General features: G+C 41.9%; 1 protein-coding gene and 1 pseudogene across 7 annotated transcripts in view; one reads left to right on the top strand and one right to left on the bottom strand.

Annotated features, from left to right (window-relative positions):
- Positions 1 to 8585: 8585 nt before the first annotated feature.
- Positions 8586 to 16975, top strand: part of MRPS31 (mitochondrial ribosomal protein S31) — a 35723-nt gene continuing 27333 nt past the window's right edge. For 3 of the 7 annotated variants that reach the window (XR_007126152.1, XR_007126149.1, XM_047723262.1), the window contains exons 1-2: positions 8591 to 8763; positions 14020 to 14304. Coding sequence is in view for 3 of the 7 variants with exons in the window: in XM_047723262.1 (XP_047579218.1) it covers positions 8648 to 8763; positions 14020 to 14304 (401 nt within the window). In the remaining 4 variants the exon portion in view is untranslated. Of the gene's footprint in view, positions 8764 to 14019; positions 14305 to 16975 lie in introns of all 7 variants that reach the window. The other 4 variants (XR_007126151.1, XM_047723263.1, XR_007126150.1 and 1 more) reach the window with 3 other exon arrangements.
- Positions 12692 to 13633, bottom strand: LOC125094943 (ubiquitin-40S ribosomal protein S27a-like; annotated as a pseudogene).

The following is a 16975-nucleotide window of genomic DNA, read 5'->3' as shown; positions in this document are numbered from 1 at the left end:
TCCTGTTTGTTTCCTATGATTAAGAGTCTCTTATGGTTTGTAAGAATCTCTTATAGTTTGAGGCTTATGGAGTCTCTCTGGTTTCGTCTTGTTTCATTTTTTCTTCTCTTCCCCTATGATCCTCTGCCTTATTTCTTAAATTCCACATATCAGTGAGATTATATAATAATTGTCTTTCTCTGATTGACTTATTTTGCTTATCTAGCTGTTCATTTTTTTTAAGATTTTTTTTTATTTATTTATTTGACAGAGAGATCACAAGTAGGCAGAGAGGCAGGCAGAGAGAGAGAGGAAGGGAAGCAGGCTCCCTGCTGAGCAGAGAGCCCGAAGCGGGACTCGATCCCAAGACCCGGAGATCATGACCTGAGCCGAAGGCAGCGGCTTAACCCACTGAGCCACCCAGGCGCCCCCTAGCTGTTCATTTTTAACACCACTAGTAATGGGACTGACAAACAGAAATGCCTCTTGACATGGAACACAGTGAGAAATATAACTTCAGTTCTGCATTTCTCCTGATTTAAAAAAAACTAATAACTTCAAGGGCGCCTGGGTGGCTCAGTTGGTTGAGCGACTGCCTTCAGCTCAGGTCGTGATCCTGGAGTCCCGGGATCGAGTCCCGCATCGGGCTCCCAGCTCCGCGGGGAGACTGCTTCTCCCTCTGACCTTCTCCTCGCTCATGCTCTCTCTCACTGTCTCTCTCTTCTCTCAAATTAAAAAAAAAAAAAAACTAATAACTTCAATCTACTCACTAGGAAACAGGATAAAAAAATAAGGGTGTGCTACAAAATAACTCACCTGAACTCTTCAAAAACCCCAAGGTCAAACACCTGAAACTAATGTAACATTGTGTGTCAACTATATTTTAATTAAAAGAGAAGACAAGGTCATGAAGGACAATGATGCACTGAGGAACTCCACTCAAAGGAGATGAAGAATTAAATGCAACCTGTGATCTCTGATCAGGTCCTGGATGAGGAAAAGAGTTTCTTTTGCTCTTGCTATAAAGGACATCATTGTGACAGTTGGTGGAATTTGAATAAGGTCTGCAGATTGAATTATAGTATCATATTGATGTTAATTTCCTAATTTTATAATTGCACTGTACTTAAGTAAGATAATGTCCCTTTTTTTAAGATTCTATTTATTTATTTGAGAGACAGAGATCACAACTAGGCAGAGAGGCAGGCAGAGACAGAGGGGGAAGTAGGCTCCCCGATAATCAGAAAGCCCAATGCGGGGCTCCATCCCAGGACCGTGGGATCGTGACCTGAGCCGAAGGTGGAGGCTTTAACCCACTGAGCCACCCAGGTTCCCTGATAATGTCCCTTTTTGAGGAAATAAACCCCACATGATTTAGAGGTAAAGTGAATTATCTCCGCGAACTTATTTCTTTTTTAAAGATTTTATTTTATTTTATTTTATTTATTGGCAGAGAGAGAGATACAGCAAGAGAGGGAACACAAGCAGGGGGAGCAGGAGAGGGAGAAGCAGACTTCTGCTGAGCAGGGAGCCCGATGCTTGGATTGAACCCAGGACCCTGGGATCGTGACCTGAGCCCACGGCAGAGGCTTAACCATTGAGCCACCCAGGTGTCCCTCTGCAACTTATTTTCAAGTGTTCTGGGAAAAATAACAGGCAAGATAATGAAAGTGATAAAAACAAATGTGATAAAATGATAACATTTGGGTAGTCTGGGAAATATTTGTACAACTTTTGCAACTTTTCTGTATCTACGATTATTTAAACATAGAAGTTTCATTACAAAAACAAAGTTGTCTTCCTTACAGCTTCTGTAATTTTTAAACTTTCAAAGCATATTACCATTCGTCTTTCAATTTTTACTGTAAAAGTAGCAAACACTTCTATAGTGCTTATTGTGTGCTAGGCACTGTTCTAAGCAGTTGTACACATCTTAACCCACTTAATCCTCATAGCCACCTTGAAGGTAGGTACCATTACTATTCCCTTTCCACAGATAAGGCATCTGAGACCCAAAGAGGGTAAGAAAACTTGACCAAAGTTTCTTGGGGAGAGCCTGGTCCTTCACTATATACATCCCAGAACAACCACATTCTACTGTGTCTATTACACCTTCTGTAGAGGTGTTGTTATAGTTGTTTTTAAAGATTTTATTTATTTATTTGACAGAGAGAGACACACCAAGAGAGGGAACACAAGCAGGGAGAGTGGGAGAGGGAGATGCAGGCTTCCCGCTGAGCAGGGAGCCTGAAGCGGGGCTCGATCCCAGGACCCTGGGATCACAACCTGAGCTGAAGGCAGACACCTAATGACTGAGCCACCCAGGCGCCCCATGTTGTTGTTGTTTAAGATTTTATTTTTAAGTAATCTCAACACCTAACATGGGGCTTGAACTTGCAACCCTGAGATCAGGAATTGTGTGCTCTACCAAATGAGTCAGCCAGGTGCCCCCTGAGCTATGAAGTTTTAGTGTGATTGTTTTATTCTTCATTTCTTTGCTTTCGATTTCTTTTTCGATTTCGATTTCATTTCTTCGCTTTCGATTAAAATATAAATTGTTTAAAAACACATGTTAGAGTTTATTTTTCTTTAATTATGTGAATTTTGTGGGTGGTCTATGTCACATGGCAAACTTCAAATAGTTTTGTCTGCTTATAGTACTGGACCCTATGTCAGTTTGTCTCCAGGTGTTAAGGAGGTAAGGAGATCCATGAAGTTAACTCTCTAACATACATCAGCAAATCCTCCTTTTTTTGTTGACTTCGACATCTGCTTGGCATTGTGAAGCAATGCTAAACAATGTCATCAGTATAAACATTTGAAACCTGGGGTACCTGGGTGACTCAGTCCATTAAGTGTCTGACTGTTGATTTTGGCTCAGGTCATGATCTCAGGGTCCTGGGGTCCTGGGTTCAAGCCCCGTGTCTGGCTTCCTGGTCAGTGAGGATTCTTCTCCTTCTCCCTCTGCCCCTTCTGCTGCTCTCTAAATAAATCATAAATAAATAAAAATATTTGAGACCTGAATATTTTCTTCAATGATCCTTTGAACATTCATGACTTGTCTATGTATTATTTTAGGATACCTTGGCATCAGGGGCACCTGGGTGGGTCAGTCATTAAGCGTCTGCCTTCAGCTCAGGTCATGACCCCAGGATCCTGGAATCGAGCCCTACATCGGGCTCCCTGTTCTGTGGGAGACCTGCTTCTCCCTCTCCCACTCCCCCTGCTGTGTTCCCTCTCTTGCTGTCTTTCTCTCTGTCAAATAAATTTAAAAAAAAAAAAAAAGGTTACCTTGGTACCATCTCTAACGTTATTGCATGATGACAAATTTATTGCTACTTTTCTTTTTAAAGATTTTATTTATTGATAGAGAGAGGGAGAGAGGGAGAGAAAGCACAAACGGGAGGGGAGGGGCAGAGGGAGAAGCGGGGTGGTGTGGAGTGGTGATCCCAGGATGTTGAGATCATGACCTGAGCTGAAGGCAGACACTTACCTAACACAGCCACCCAGGCACCCCCCAATTTATTGCTACTTTATTCAAAAGGTTTATCTCATATTTTATAAACAAAATCAAAATCAGTTTGAAGAAGACTTTTTTTTTAAATAGTACAATCAATATCTATAATCTTCATCTGAAACACAGGCTCATTAAAATCTCTCCAGTGGACAGCTCCCTAAAGCTTTGTTTGCTTTTTCTTAATTTGTCTTACCACACTAACCTCAGAGGCATGGTTTTGCCGACACCAGCACTTGGATGCTGTCAAGTGAACTTTGACATTCAGGCTGGAATGATGCGAGTGAAACACAAACATGCCATTGAGCTGGCTTGAGAGCCAGTGAAAAGCCCTGGTTAGGAGTCAGCAGGCTGTCAGCTGGCACTTACTAGTCACGTGACTTCAGGTGACTCAGTGAACTTCTCTGAGGCTCATTTTCTTGTTAGTACAATGGGGATAAAAATCCTTGCTCTGGGGCACCTGCGTGGCTCAGCTAGTTGGGCGTCTGCTGTGGGCTCAGGTCCTGATCCTGGGATGGAGCCCTGCACTGGGCTCCCCACTCAGCGGGGAGTTTGCTTCTCCCTCTCCCTCTGCATGCTCTCTCTCTCAAATAAATAAATAAAATCTTAAAAAAAAAAAATCCTTGTCCTGGCTTCCTCTGTTAGTATCACAATGACCAAATTAAATAATGTATGTGATACTTCTTTGTAATATTTTATATAAGCTGAAATAGGTTCTTAATTATCAAAATAGTTGGATATTTAACAAAAAAAGACAAAACAAGACAGCAGAGTGGCTGGTACAGTGAATAGACGTAATTAAAAGTTTGCTGAGAGGTGGGAGCAAGGCTCCAAAGGTGGGCCCTACAAGCCACTCCTCCTAGTGTCCCGGGGAGGTACAGTTCCTTCCCTTAGAATCTGGGCTGGCCTTATGGCTTATTTTTTACCAAGGGAATACCACGGCAGTGATACTATGTGATTTCCAATGCTGGTCCTAAAAAGCTGTGCAGTGTTACACTGGGCCCCATGGAACACTCACTGTATGTAAGGCTATATGGTAAGTTTGTCTCTATGTAAAAAACTCAAATACTCTAAGATGTTACGTTGTAAGGAAGCACAAGCTAGCCAGGTAGAGAGGTGCAGGGGAGGAAAAAGATCTCTTTTCCTTCCACCAATCTTAGGTTCAATGGCTGGGACCCTGTAAATTAGACTAACAGAAGACAGGTTAACAAGAGAAAAACAAATAGAAGTTCATTAATGCATATGCCACACAGACATATCTGTGTGTCTGAGAGCACTCAGAGATGAGTAATTCAAAGAGGTGGTTAGAATTTGGGCTTTTTTAGCAACTTAAGAAAACAGTGGTGAATTTTCAGGGAAGTGACAAGAGCAGGGCAAAGGATTTTCAGTTTCTAAGGCAGCAAATCATTAAAAGGCAAATATACGGGGGAACTAATGTAAACTAAGGGATAGTTAGTAAAGTTATTTATGTAGATTCCTTTAGTGCCATTTCTGGGCTGACATTTCTAGGGTGGTAGCCAGTGCTTAACTTGTCTTTCCTGGAAGAGAAGGGAGGGGGAACACCTTCAAAAGTTTATGTCCTGTGTTTAGGCAAATAGGGGGAGGGCAGAGAGCTCCACTTGTATTTGCATCTTAAATGTCCACAGCTCAAAATGATCTTTATGACCCAAGTGGTATATTTTAAGGTGGCATATTTTGCTACCCTTTCAGAGGCCATGTAGAGAGAGAGGAAGCAAGAGAGAGAGAGAGAGAGAATATTACTTGGTCAGGTCCTGTGTCTTCAGCCATCCCAGCTGTGCCTTTAAATATGTGAATGGGAATAACATCTGAGACATCCAATCCAGATTAGCTGCAATCTGACTGTAGCCACATGACTAACCCCAAGGGGGAACCGCCCAGCTGCACCCAGTGAACCACAGAACTGTGAGAGAGAATAAATTGTTGTTTTAAGCCATTAAGTTTTGGGGTGGTGTGTTACACAGCAATCAGTAACTGGAATATAGAATAATTTTTGCCTTTTCCGCTCATGGAAAGCTTGTCAAGTTAATTACTGTAGAATTTCATGAGACATTTAGGACAAAGTCCCTGAGGTATATCAGGACCTATTTCAGTTGATTTGCTGCCTCTTGCCAAAGGCACATTGTTCTAGAAAGTGCATTTCAGGGGGCACTGAGAAGAAAATGACTAGTGATTCCATGGCAGAATAGAAGGAGGAAAAACATTTTCTACTTTCTGGCTACATTTTTGTTGCTTTTATAAATGATTGCTTTGAACCATTGCACAAATTATACTTTTTCAAAGGACAGGTTTTTTCTTTTCTTTTTCTTAGTATATATTAAATTTCTCCTGTGGTTTAACTTGTCACCAATTTTATGATTGCAGATTTCTGACTGCTTTAACTTTTTTGTTCAAATCAGTTTTGCTGAGATATATCATTTACATACAGTAAAAATCACACATTTTAGGTGTACAAGTCTTGAGTTTTGTTCAGTGTGAAAGGCCATGACCCCCACCAGAATCAAGATATAGTTTTTTTTCAATAAGTTTTTTTTAAGATTTTATTTATTTATTTGACCGACAGAAATCACAAGCAGGCAGAGAGGCAGGCGGGGCTGGGGGAGCAGGCTCCCCACTGAGCAGAGAGCCCGATGTGGGGCTTAATCCCAGGACCCTGAGATCATGACCTGAGTCGAGGCAGAGGCTTAACCCACTGAGCCATCCAGGCGCCCTGAGTATTTCAATAAGTATAAAAATTTCCCTCATGTTCTGCCGTACCCAATCACCTCCTTCCATCCTCACTTCCTGGTAACTTTTGATCTGATTTCTTCCCTTTAGCTGTGTCTTCTTCACACTGTTATGGAAGCAGAATCATATACTGTATGGTCTCTTACGTCTGGCTCTGTTTGCTGAGCATTATGACTTTGATGTTCATCAGAAGTAATAGTCTGATCATCACTTTTTAATTATAACACTTTTTATTTATGTGTATCCTAAGTGAATGTAGAGCTATGAATAGCTAAGTAAGCCATACTGTCATTGTAGTGTATCTCAAAATTCTGTCTGAAGACCACCTGCACCAAAATCACCTGGGTGCTTGCTAGAATCTTGGATTCAGATCTTTTGAGCTACTCATTTATGTGTTTAGTGAGCACCTCCATGTGACTTTATGCATAAGTAAAATCATAAACCCTCAGGTATTCCAAGATGAACAAGAATATCAGAGTTAAGTGGCTCTGAGTTTGAATCTAGCTCTGCCATTGATTAGCTGCAAGAAGTTGGGCAAATTTCCTAAACTCTCTGCACCTATTTTGTACTTGGAAATAATTAATGTATTCCCCAAATACTTTTGAGCATCTATCATATGACAGGCATGGTTCTAGGAACTAGAACTGCAGCAGTGAATAAGACAAAGTCCATTCCCTCACGGAACACACATTCTGTCAGAGTGAGATAACAAAAGCACATAAATATGGAGATAAATTTCTGTTGGTGGTACTCTGTAGAAAATGAAACAAGGTTTTGACATAGAGGGTACCTTAGTTAAGATACAATCTAGACTACTTGTCACAGAGAATCTAAGAAATATATTTAAACAAGAAGGACGTGTTCCCCTCCCCCCTTCCTTTGCGAGAGTCTGGAGGAGGCAGCAAGGGACAGAGGTAGGGTGGCTCTCACCTTTATCTCTGAAAGCCTTCATCTCTCCATCTCCTAGCTGCTTCAGCTCTATAATCTATAATCTATAATCTTGTCTGTATTCCAACTAGGAAGAAAGAGGAAAAGTTTTAGGGGAATTTGTGCCCATTTTTTTTTATGGGTACATCACTTCTATTCACATTCTGTTGATAAAATGTAGAGGTACTGTCTGCAAGGAAGGCTGGGAAATGTTTCCTCTGTAGCCACATAGAGGGAAAACTCCAGAGGAAGAGGCAAATGGGGTTTGGTAGACAAGAGCAATCTGTGCCAGAGAGTGGGACTGGGTGGTGCAGGAGGCTATTTTAACTAGGGTAATCATTAAAGGCCTCTTTTGGAAAGCAGTAGTTGAGAGTCTGCGCCGCCTGGGTGGCTCAGTCTTTTGAGCGTTGGACTCTTGGTTTCGATGCAGGTCCTGATCTCATAGGTCCTGGGATGGAGGCCCACCTCTGGCTGTGCACTCAGCAGGAGTCAGCTTGGACATTGTCTCCCTATGCCCCTTTCCCTGCTCGTACTCTCTTTCAGTCTTTCTAAAATCAATCTATCTTTCAAAAATTTATTTAAAAATTTAAAAAAGAAGAAAGGAAGAAAGTTGAGCTAGGGTAAATTTCAGTCCTTACTAATTCATGAGGCACATTTTCCTCAACATGTTTATGACTCATACTCTTTTCTGTATTTCCGTTTACAAAAAACTCGCCACCAATCTTGATTCTCTCTTGAAATGGTGGTGGTGGTGGGGGGAATTGACGTCAGCCTTCAGCGGCCACCATGCAAGTCCAGTCCAGAGGTTCGCACGTGATTTATCAGCCGGCCTTCTCCCGGGGCTTATGCTCGTGCACTCCGAGGTTTGACCACCCCTCATTCATCCTCCGCGGCCTTCCTCAAGGGCAGGACGAAGCCACGACTTTCTCTTGCACATTTTTCTCTCTGAAACAATTTTGGGGTGGGGGGGCGGGTGAAGAAACATACACGTCTCATGTTTTGACTCTACATCAAGAACAGAGACGGAAAAGAAATACTAATTTCTATGTTCCAGGGTAATTTTTCTTGTTTAACCTGGTGGCCACGGGCCATTCTGAGAATGTGATGAACGCTGTGCATCTTCTCCCCCAGACACCGCCCAGTAGCGTCAATTCTCCGCCTCTTCCCCGCCCCTCAAAGTAATACTGCACACTAGATCACTTCCTCCACTCTCTTCCTCTCCCGTGCCCGTCCTGATGCCTGAACCAGCGCATCTTAGCTCAACTCAGGCATCCACTCCACCTAGGCCACTAGAATCGCGGGGACGCAGCTGACGGGCTCGGCCGCGGAGGAGGCCGGAACTCAGTTACAGGCCCCTGTTGCCCACCGGAACGTGAAGGGACGGAACGCGCCAGGCTGCGGAACGGAAAGAGAGAGCGGGGGACGTGTTTGGCAGAGGGACGGTCTGATCGTTTGTGCTCCCAGTTTGGTTTGTCTCTTGCGATGTTTCCGAGGGTCTCCGCGATCCTACCTCTACGCCCTCTCTCCCGCTTTCCTTTATGCTCTGGAGGCTCGGAGGCTGCGATTGTGCTACTCGGTGCTCCGAACGGAACGGTCAGGTACCGCATTTTGGCGCTGTTGGCCCTGCGGGTGTCAAGGCAACCTCCGGGGCATTCAGTGGTCATTCTGCGCTTCCTGGGGTGGATGTTCCAGCCAGCGGGATCTCAGAGGGATCCCGTTGCTTTAAAGCTGAGGAAAGGGAAATCCCAGAAAGCTAAAATGACTTGCCCAAGGTCATAACGTGAGTGAGAATCAGAGCTACGGGTACAAGGTTGGCTCCTGTCCCGAGCGCTCCGCCACGCCTCCCCTCATTCATTCCGGGTTCCAGAAGCAAAGTTGTCTCACCCCCCCCCCCTTTTTTTTAAACTTCCCGAGACTATAACGGTCTCATTCCTGCCTCCATTTTTTTCTTTGATTCGTCATTTAAAGTACTTACACTGTACCGATACTGGCGTTAAACCCCGAATAACAACAGTTCTGCCACCACGAAGCTTGTAGTTCAAGTATGCAATTCAAGTTTAGCGGAGTGAAGCTGAGATGGTGTAGATAGCACGGAATGCTTATTCCCGTCACGGCTGGGTGAGGAAATCCGGACAGCTAACTATTGCAGGAGAGGTTCAGAGTATCCTTTCTGGAAAAGAAGACTGATAAAATCTAAAGGGGGACCAAGGGTTGGAGCTAGCCAGGCAAGAAAAGTAGTCATGCATACTTCGTCTTGCTGTTTATTCTCTAAGAACTCTCATCATTATGGAAACTTAATTCTACTGCATATAGTCCAAGCAGAACGATTTGGGGCCAGGGTCACTATGGTTGAGTGTAGCTCAAAACAGGTTAGTAGCAACGGAGATGGGAAAAAGCAGCTGGACGGAGGAGAAAAACTGCACAGGTAGAATTGATGTGATGTGGCATATGAAATAAGGGTAAGGTAGAGAAAAGATTTAAGCAGGCTACCCTACAAGACAGGTGTACTGTTAATGTTAATAGAAGATTGAAGAGCAGCTTTGAGAAAGCTTTTAAAATATGTCATAGTTTTAGAATTCAGAATATCTGTTATGGTAAGAAGCCCCTTCAGTACAGAAGGGTGAAAATTGGTTAGTATGAGAGGGGAGCTCTTAAATGTGATTTTGGATGTGTTGTACTTGAAGGGCTGATGAAATGCTCTCAGTGGAAACAAGCCCTGGTGGGAGGTTATGACCGAAGTTTTATTATTTTAGTGTTATGGAGTTACTGCCTGTACATGATTTTCCTGTACTAAACATAGATTACTTTCTGTGGCCCCATAGTAGTCTTGGAAGGAAACACTGAAAGATGGGAGGTTATATGTGAGATTCTCCTGATTGCCACCTTTGTTAAATAATACCTTTAATATTTAACTTTAACACTGAAATATTTTCCTAAACTGAATCGCACCGTATATTGAATGATATGATGAAGATCCTGTGTACTGATTATAAAGATAATCATTATGTAATTGGTTTTGCTTTCTTTTTTTTTTTTAATTTTATTTATTTATTTGTCAGAGAGAGAGAGGGAGAGAGAGCAAGCACAGGCAGACAGAATGGCAGGCAGAGGCAGAGGGAGAAGCAGGCTCCCTGATGAGCAAGGAGCCCGATGTGGGACTCGATCCCAGGACACTGGGATCATGACCTGAGCCGAAGGCAGCTGCTTAACCAACTGAGCCACCCAGGCGTCCCTGGTTTTGCTTTCTAATTGTTAAGTGCCTCTAGTTGATAGCCTTTCACATTTTTATAAGCAGATCAAATAGTTTGTTTCAGAATTCTTGGCAATAGCCATTTTTTTCTTTCATTAAAGGGTCCCTAGTCTGATACTGCTATTGGCTCGATTTGAGAAGTTGATATAATATGTAGCCCAGGGTCTGATGTGCGGTCTTGAGATGAGTTGTATCAGAAGCACCTGTCATCTTGGTTAAATGCAGGTCCTTGGGCAGCATACCAAACTTAGCGACTAAGAATCTCAGGAATATATTTTAAAATTTTATAATTTAATATATAATATAATAATTTTATAATTTAATAATATAATAATTTTAAATAAGCTCCCTACATAATTCAGATGATCTCTAAAGGTTAAGAACCACTGATTTAACCTCTTTAAGCATCAGTTTCTTGTATAAAACAGAAGTAGTGAGACCTGTCCTGTAAGATTGTAAGGATTAAAGGACGTGTGTCACGTAGCTCCTCAGATATGCGGTCCTCTGATGGGCAATATCAGTATTACTTAGAGATTTGTTAGAAATGCAAACACTTTGGTCCCTCCTCAAAGCTACTGAATAAGGATTCCTTGGTGGGAGGCCTAGGTAATTCTTATGCATATTGAAGTTTGAGAAACAGTGTTCTAGCCTGTTAGCTTCAGAAAGATAGGGACCATGAGATTCTGATTTACTATTGTATGCTATCGTCAATGCATAGTATAGTATCCAGCACAGAGTAGATATTCATTGTATTTAATGAATGACTTTGTGTACATTTTACCTTTCTAATCTAACTCATTCATTAGCTTTTTACGTTTTTTTTTTAATGTTTTCTTTTTGTTCTTTTTTAAGATTTATTTGGGATAGAGAGTGTGAGAGAGAGCACACCCAGGAGCAGGGGGAGGGGAAGAGGAGGAGGGAGAGGGAGAAGCAGGCTCTCCACTGGGCAGGAACCCACGTGGAGGAGGTGGGGCTGGATCCCAGAACCGTGGCCTGAGCGGAAGGCAGATGCTTTAGTGACTGAGCCACCCAGGTGCCCTAGCTTTTTAATTTCTTCAATATCAGGACACCTGGGTGGTGCAGGTGGTTAAATGTCTGGCTCAGTTTCAGCTCAGGTCATGATCTCAGGGTCCTGAGATTGAGCCTCACATCGGGCTCCGCGCTCAGCTTGTTCGGGATTCTTTCTCCCTCTCCCTCTGCCCCTTCTGTTGGTGCTTGCGTTCTTGCTCACACGCTCTCTCTCTCAAATATATAAACGCATCTCTAAAAAAAAAAGGTTCTTCAATATCAAGTATCAAAAGGTTTTAACACCACAAAAAAAATTAGATATTTGGGTGACTTAGATTTGGCAGATCTTTTGCATGAATTTGAAATAGATGGAATCATTTGTGTCATTCTTTTCCACAAATGTATTTAATGAAAAAAGTGGAAAGTAGCCGTTAAATAATCCTTTTTACTGGTCCATTTCAGCTTAGTTTACAAATGGTGATTAGTTAAATGACATGCAGCTCAATGAGAGAGTTGATCAGATTAGAATAACACCCAGACATTAGAATAATACTCAGATGTTTTTTAAAGAAAGTAACTTTTCTTTATTAATAGAAATTTCTGGGGGCGCCTGGGTGGCTCAGTGGGTTAAGCCTCTGCCTTCGGCTCAGGTCATGATCTCAGGGTCCTGGGATCGAGCCCCACATCGAGCTCTCTGCTCAGCAGGGAGCCCGCTTCCCGCTCTCTGCCTGCCTCTCTGCCTGCTTGTGACCTCTCTGTCAAATAAATAAATAAAATCTTAAAAAAAAAAGAAATTTCTGTATTTTTATACCTTTTAAAGAGGTAGTATTATATCATGTTAAGAATAAGGACTTGGTAGTCAGTTTGGGGTCTGAGAATAGTAAATTGCAATTTATTAATTCTGTCATGGTTTTTGCAACCTTTGTTTTTTTTAATGTTTTATTTTTACTTATTTGAGAGAAAGGCAGAGAGAGAGCACAAGCAGGGGGAGCGGCATGCAGAAGGAGACGTGGACTCCCTAGCAAGGAGCCTGATGTGGGGCTCAATCCCAGGACCCTGGGGTCATGACCTGAGCCAAAGGCAGACACTTACCTGACTGAGCCAACCAGGCAGCCTGTGGAACCCTTTTTTTTTTTTTTTTTAATGTTAGTTCAGGTCTTTTTTTTTTTTTTTTTTAAAGATTTTATTTATTTGACAGAGATCACAAGTAGGCAGAGAGGCAGGTAGAGACAGAGATGGGGAAGGAGGTTCCCCGCTAAGCAGATAGTCCGATGCGGGGCTCAATCCCAGGACCCTGGGATCATGACCTGAGCCAAAGGCAGAGGCTTTAACCCACTGAGCCACTCAGGCACCCCATAGTTCATGTCTTTTATCAACACATATATAATTACTTGTTTTCCAGTTTGTTGAAGCAATAGGTCAGACAACACTTGTCACAGTAATGTCTGTCACGGTGGCTAGCCATGAGACTCCAGCACCACATCCATCTGAAGGGCACTTCTGATTCCACTTTATAGTATTTCAGGACAGCTAACTTAACCTTCTTTCTCTCATGAGGAATTCTCAAGAAGAATTTCTTGGGAGTGGTGTAAGACTTCTTCCTTTTCTTAGCACCACGGTGAAGTCTCAGCCAAAGATGAAGAGTGGTCTCCTTTTAAATGTTGTGTCAGACAGAGTACATCCATCTTCCAGGTGCGTGCCAGCAGAGATCAGTCTCTGCTGGTCAGGAGGAATTCCTTCCTGGTCCCGAATCTTGGCCTTTACAGTTTCTTTTGTATCCGAGGGTTCATCCTGGAAAGTGGTCTTTCCCCATAAGGTTTTTATGAAAATCTTTCATCTTGGTGATATTTCTACCACAGATGGTGGATCACAAAGTTATCACCTTTTTTAAATGTCACAGAATGCACAAAAAATGATCTTGTGTCAAACCTTGAGGTAAACGGAGGGAGGCAACAGATAGGAGCTCCAGCAGCCCAAGGCATCACCCAGCTACCCCAAGGACCAGGTGATCAGTCAGTCTCAGCACACCTATAACCCCTTTGTGACTCACCAGTGTATCTTAGGCCTTAGTGAGCCCTGCACTACATGACCTTGGGTAAATCACTTCGCTTCTCTGGTTTCTATTTTCCTTATCTGCAGAATGGGGGTAATACGGAGTTGTTGCGGGTATGAGGAAATGTAATAAATATTTTGCACCAGACTAAGCACATAGTATATATTCAATAAATGTTACATTGCTCTTGGTGCGCCTGGGTGGCTCAGTGGGTTAAAGCCTCTGCTTTTGGCTCAGGTCATGATCTCAGGGTCCTGGGATCAAGCCCCGCATGGGGCTCTCTGCTCAACGGGGAGCCTGCTTCCTCCTCTCTCTGCCTGCCTCTCTGCCTACTTGTGATCTCTGCCTGTCAAATAAATAAATAAAAATTTTAAAAAAAATGTTACATTGCTCTTGTTATGGTTGCTGACAATAATAATAAAAACAAAAGGGAAGGATTCGAATTAGAAAATTTTAAAAACACATAAAAGCAGTGTTTTGAATCCTTCCTTTATTATTTTGGATTGTATTTTTCATTTTTTTTTCTTTAATGCTTCTTTCTAGGACAAAAAATAATGTCCAAAGATCCTTTGGCACTAACAGTGTGAATTATAGGAAGAAAGATGAGCAGTCTGCTCCAACGCATGGGATTTCCAAAGAAACAGAGAGCCAAGAGAGTGTAAAGGAGAATACAAAAAAAGACTTGTTAGATATTATTAAGGGCATGAAAATTGAGTTAAGCACAGTAAATGTACAAACAACAAAGCCATCTAGCAGAAGACAACTCAAGAGTGTGGAAGCTACAATTGGCAGCCTTCAAAAAACTCTGGAAGATGCCCCAAAGAAGAGGTAAATTGAATTGAATTTCAATTACATTGAAAGTAATTTTTGAAACTCCTTTTTCTTTTAGGAAAAAAAATTGAAATTAGAGGACCTGGGAGATGCTACATGAAGACTTAGTCTGTAAACACAGACTCTAGCACATGAAAGATACTGTTAGCCTTCTATATTTAAATAGGAAGGGGAGAGGCACCTGGCTGGCTCAGTGGGTTGAGCATGTGACTCTTGATCTTGAGGTTGTGAGTTCAATTCCTATTTGGGTTTAGAGGTTACTTAAAGTCTTTGGGGGCGGTGGCTCAAGTGCTGAGCATCTGCCTTCGGCTCAGGTCGTGATCCCAGCATCCTGGGATTGAGCCCCACATCAGGCTCCCTGCTCCTCAGGAAGCCTGGTTCTCCCTCTCCTGCTTCCCCTGTTTATATTCCCTCTCTCACTGTCTCTCTCTGTCAAAAAAATAAATAAAATCTTTAAAAAAATAAAATAAAATAAAATCTTTAAGGGGAGCCTGAGTGGCTCAGTTGGTTAAGCATCTGTCTTTTGATCTCAGCTCAGGTCTTGATCTCCAGGTCACAAGTTCAAGCCCAGTGTTGGCCTCCACCCTGGGTGGGGGTGGGGTGGCCTACTTAAAAATTTTTAAAAAGGGGGAAAAAAAAATCTTTCAATAGGAAGGGGACACCTGCATACAATCTAGAGAGGAAAAGAGTCATGATCTAATTGAGAAATCCACATGTTTTCTTACATATTCATCAGTGTTATTAACTGAAACTTAATTGCCTCTTAAACTGTTAATTACCAAATTGTTTATATCCTGATTTGGAAGTAGCCTCATGTCTCTGAAGGACTGGGTTTGAAATTTCCATTTTAAAAATTCCACTGAGGATAGAATTTAAGCATGTTGATTACAACTGTTTTATATGACTTCCTTTGACCAGTAATTATCAGTGCTCTCAGCTTATGAGGTTTCCTCAGAATATTGTAATTACTTGTGCTTATGAAAAGAGTACTGATTCTTTTTTTTTTTTTTTTAAGATTTTATTTATTTATGACAGAGATAGCAAGAGAAGGAACACAGCCATGGGGAAGCTGAAGAGGGAGAAGCAGGCTTCCTGCTCAGCAGGGGGCCAGATATAGGGCTGGATCCCAGCGTCCTGGACACTGGGATCATGACCTGAGCCAAAGGCAGATGCTTAACTACTGAGCCACCCAGGCGCCGCTATTTCACTGATTCTAATGTTTTCGCATTGTGTTGTAGTTTAAATGGCAATGTTTTGTTTTAATGATACTTAAATAATGGTGAGTCTTACACAGATGATGTCATCGATTCAAATAGTAATAAGGTATGTGGCTTAAACAACCCCATCTTTGACGTCTCTGCAGAATCGGCAGCTAATGTAGATTTTTTTTTAGTTAAAGATTTTTAACAGAGAGAGACATAGCAATAGAGGGAACACAAGTGGGGGGAGTGGGAGAGGGAAAAGCAGGCTTCCTGCTGAGCAGGGAGCCCAATGTGGGGCTCCATCCCAGGACCTCAGGATCATGACCTGAGCCAAAGGCAGGTGCTTAATGACTGAGCCACCCATGCTCCTGCTAATATAGATTTCTACTTTCCAGAATGACTTGATATTTTTATGAAACTTACTGGTTTCTGTATTGTATCCCATTGTATCAAAACCATCCTTGGAATGTGTAATTGGGTGGTAGAGAATAAGCTAATTCGGTGTATGCCCGTCATGGGTACCCCCTCTCCTCTATTTATTTATTCATTGTTAAATAATCTCTGTACCCAATGTGGACTTCAAACCCACAACCCTGAGATCAAGAGTCAGATGCTTTACTGACTGAACGAGCCAGGTGCCCCATCTTCCTCCTCCTTTTTAGAAACAAAATAAAACAAAAATAGTAAGTTAAAGTATTTAGAATTAGATGATATAGACACACACACATGCACATATATATATATCTATCTTTATCAAGAGGTTTTTTTTTTTAAGCTTCCAGACCTGTTTGTGACCCATTGTGGTTTTTTATTACAATTATATAATTTAATTATTTATTATAGAAATGGTTAAAATAAGTTGAGTATTTTGCAAAGACTCAGAAAAAATTTTTTAAATTCCTTTCCAATTAGGTATGAATGAGATAAGCAGAAAAATGTAAGAAAATGCTGCACTCGGAATGCTTTATAAGCTTTTTTAAGTTCTTGATCTGAGTTTCCACTTTAAAGAAACCAAAATTGGAACTCTTGGAGGGTCTATGGTGCAGTGCGTATATAAAAGATACATGTTGGAATTTCTGTTCAAAGAAGCGCTTTGGTCCTACATCAAAATATTGGTGAACGAGATACATTTGTTTTAAAAATTGATCTTTTAGGCGTTCCCAGGTGGTGCGGCTCATTGAGCCTCAGACTCTTAGTTTTGGCTAGGGTCATGATCTAGGTGTTGTGAGATCAAGCCCCCCATCGGGCTATATGCTCAGCATGGAGTCTGCTTGTTCCTCTTCCTCTGCTTCCCCCCATTTGCTCTTTCTCTCTAAAATAAATACATAAATCTTTTTTTAAAATAAAATAAAAATGTATCTTTTAGGGGCCCTTGGCCCTAAAGAGCATATAGTGCTTGATCTTGGGGCCCTGAGTTTGAACCCCACATTAGGCATAGAGTTTACTTAATTAAAAAATTGTTTTTA

Source organism: Lutra lutra, chromosome 3 (assembly GCF_902655055.1).
Source record: "Lutra lutra chromosome 3, mLutLut1.2, whole genome shotgun sequence".
NCBI classification, from domain to species: Eukaryota; Metazoa; Chordata; class Mammalia; order Carnivora; family Mustelidae; genus Lutra; species Lutra lutra.
The sequence above is the reverse complement of the archived record's forward strand: the minus strand, read 5'-3'. Positions and strand labels throughout refer to the sequence as shown.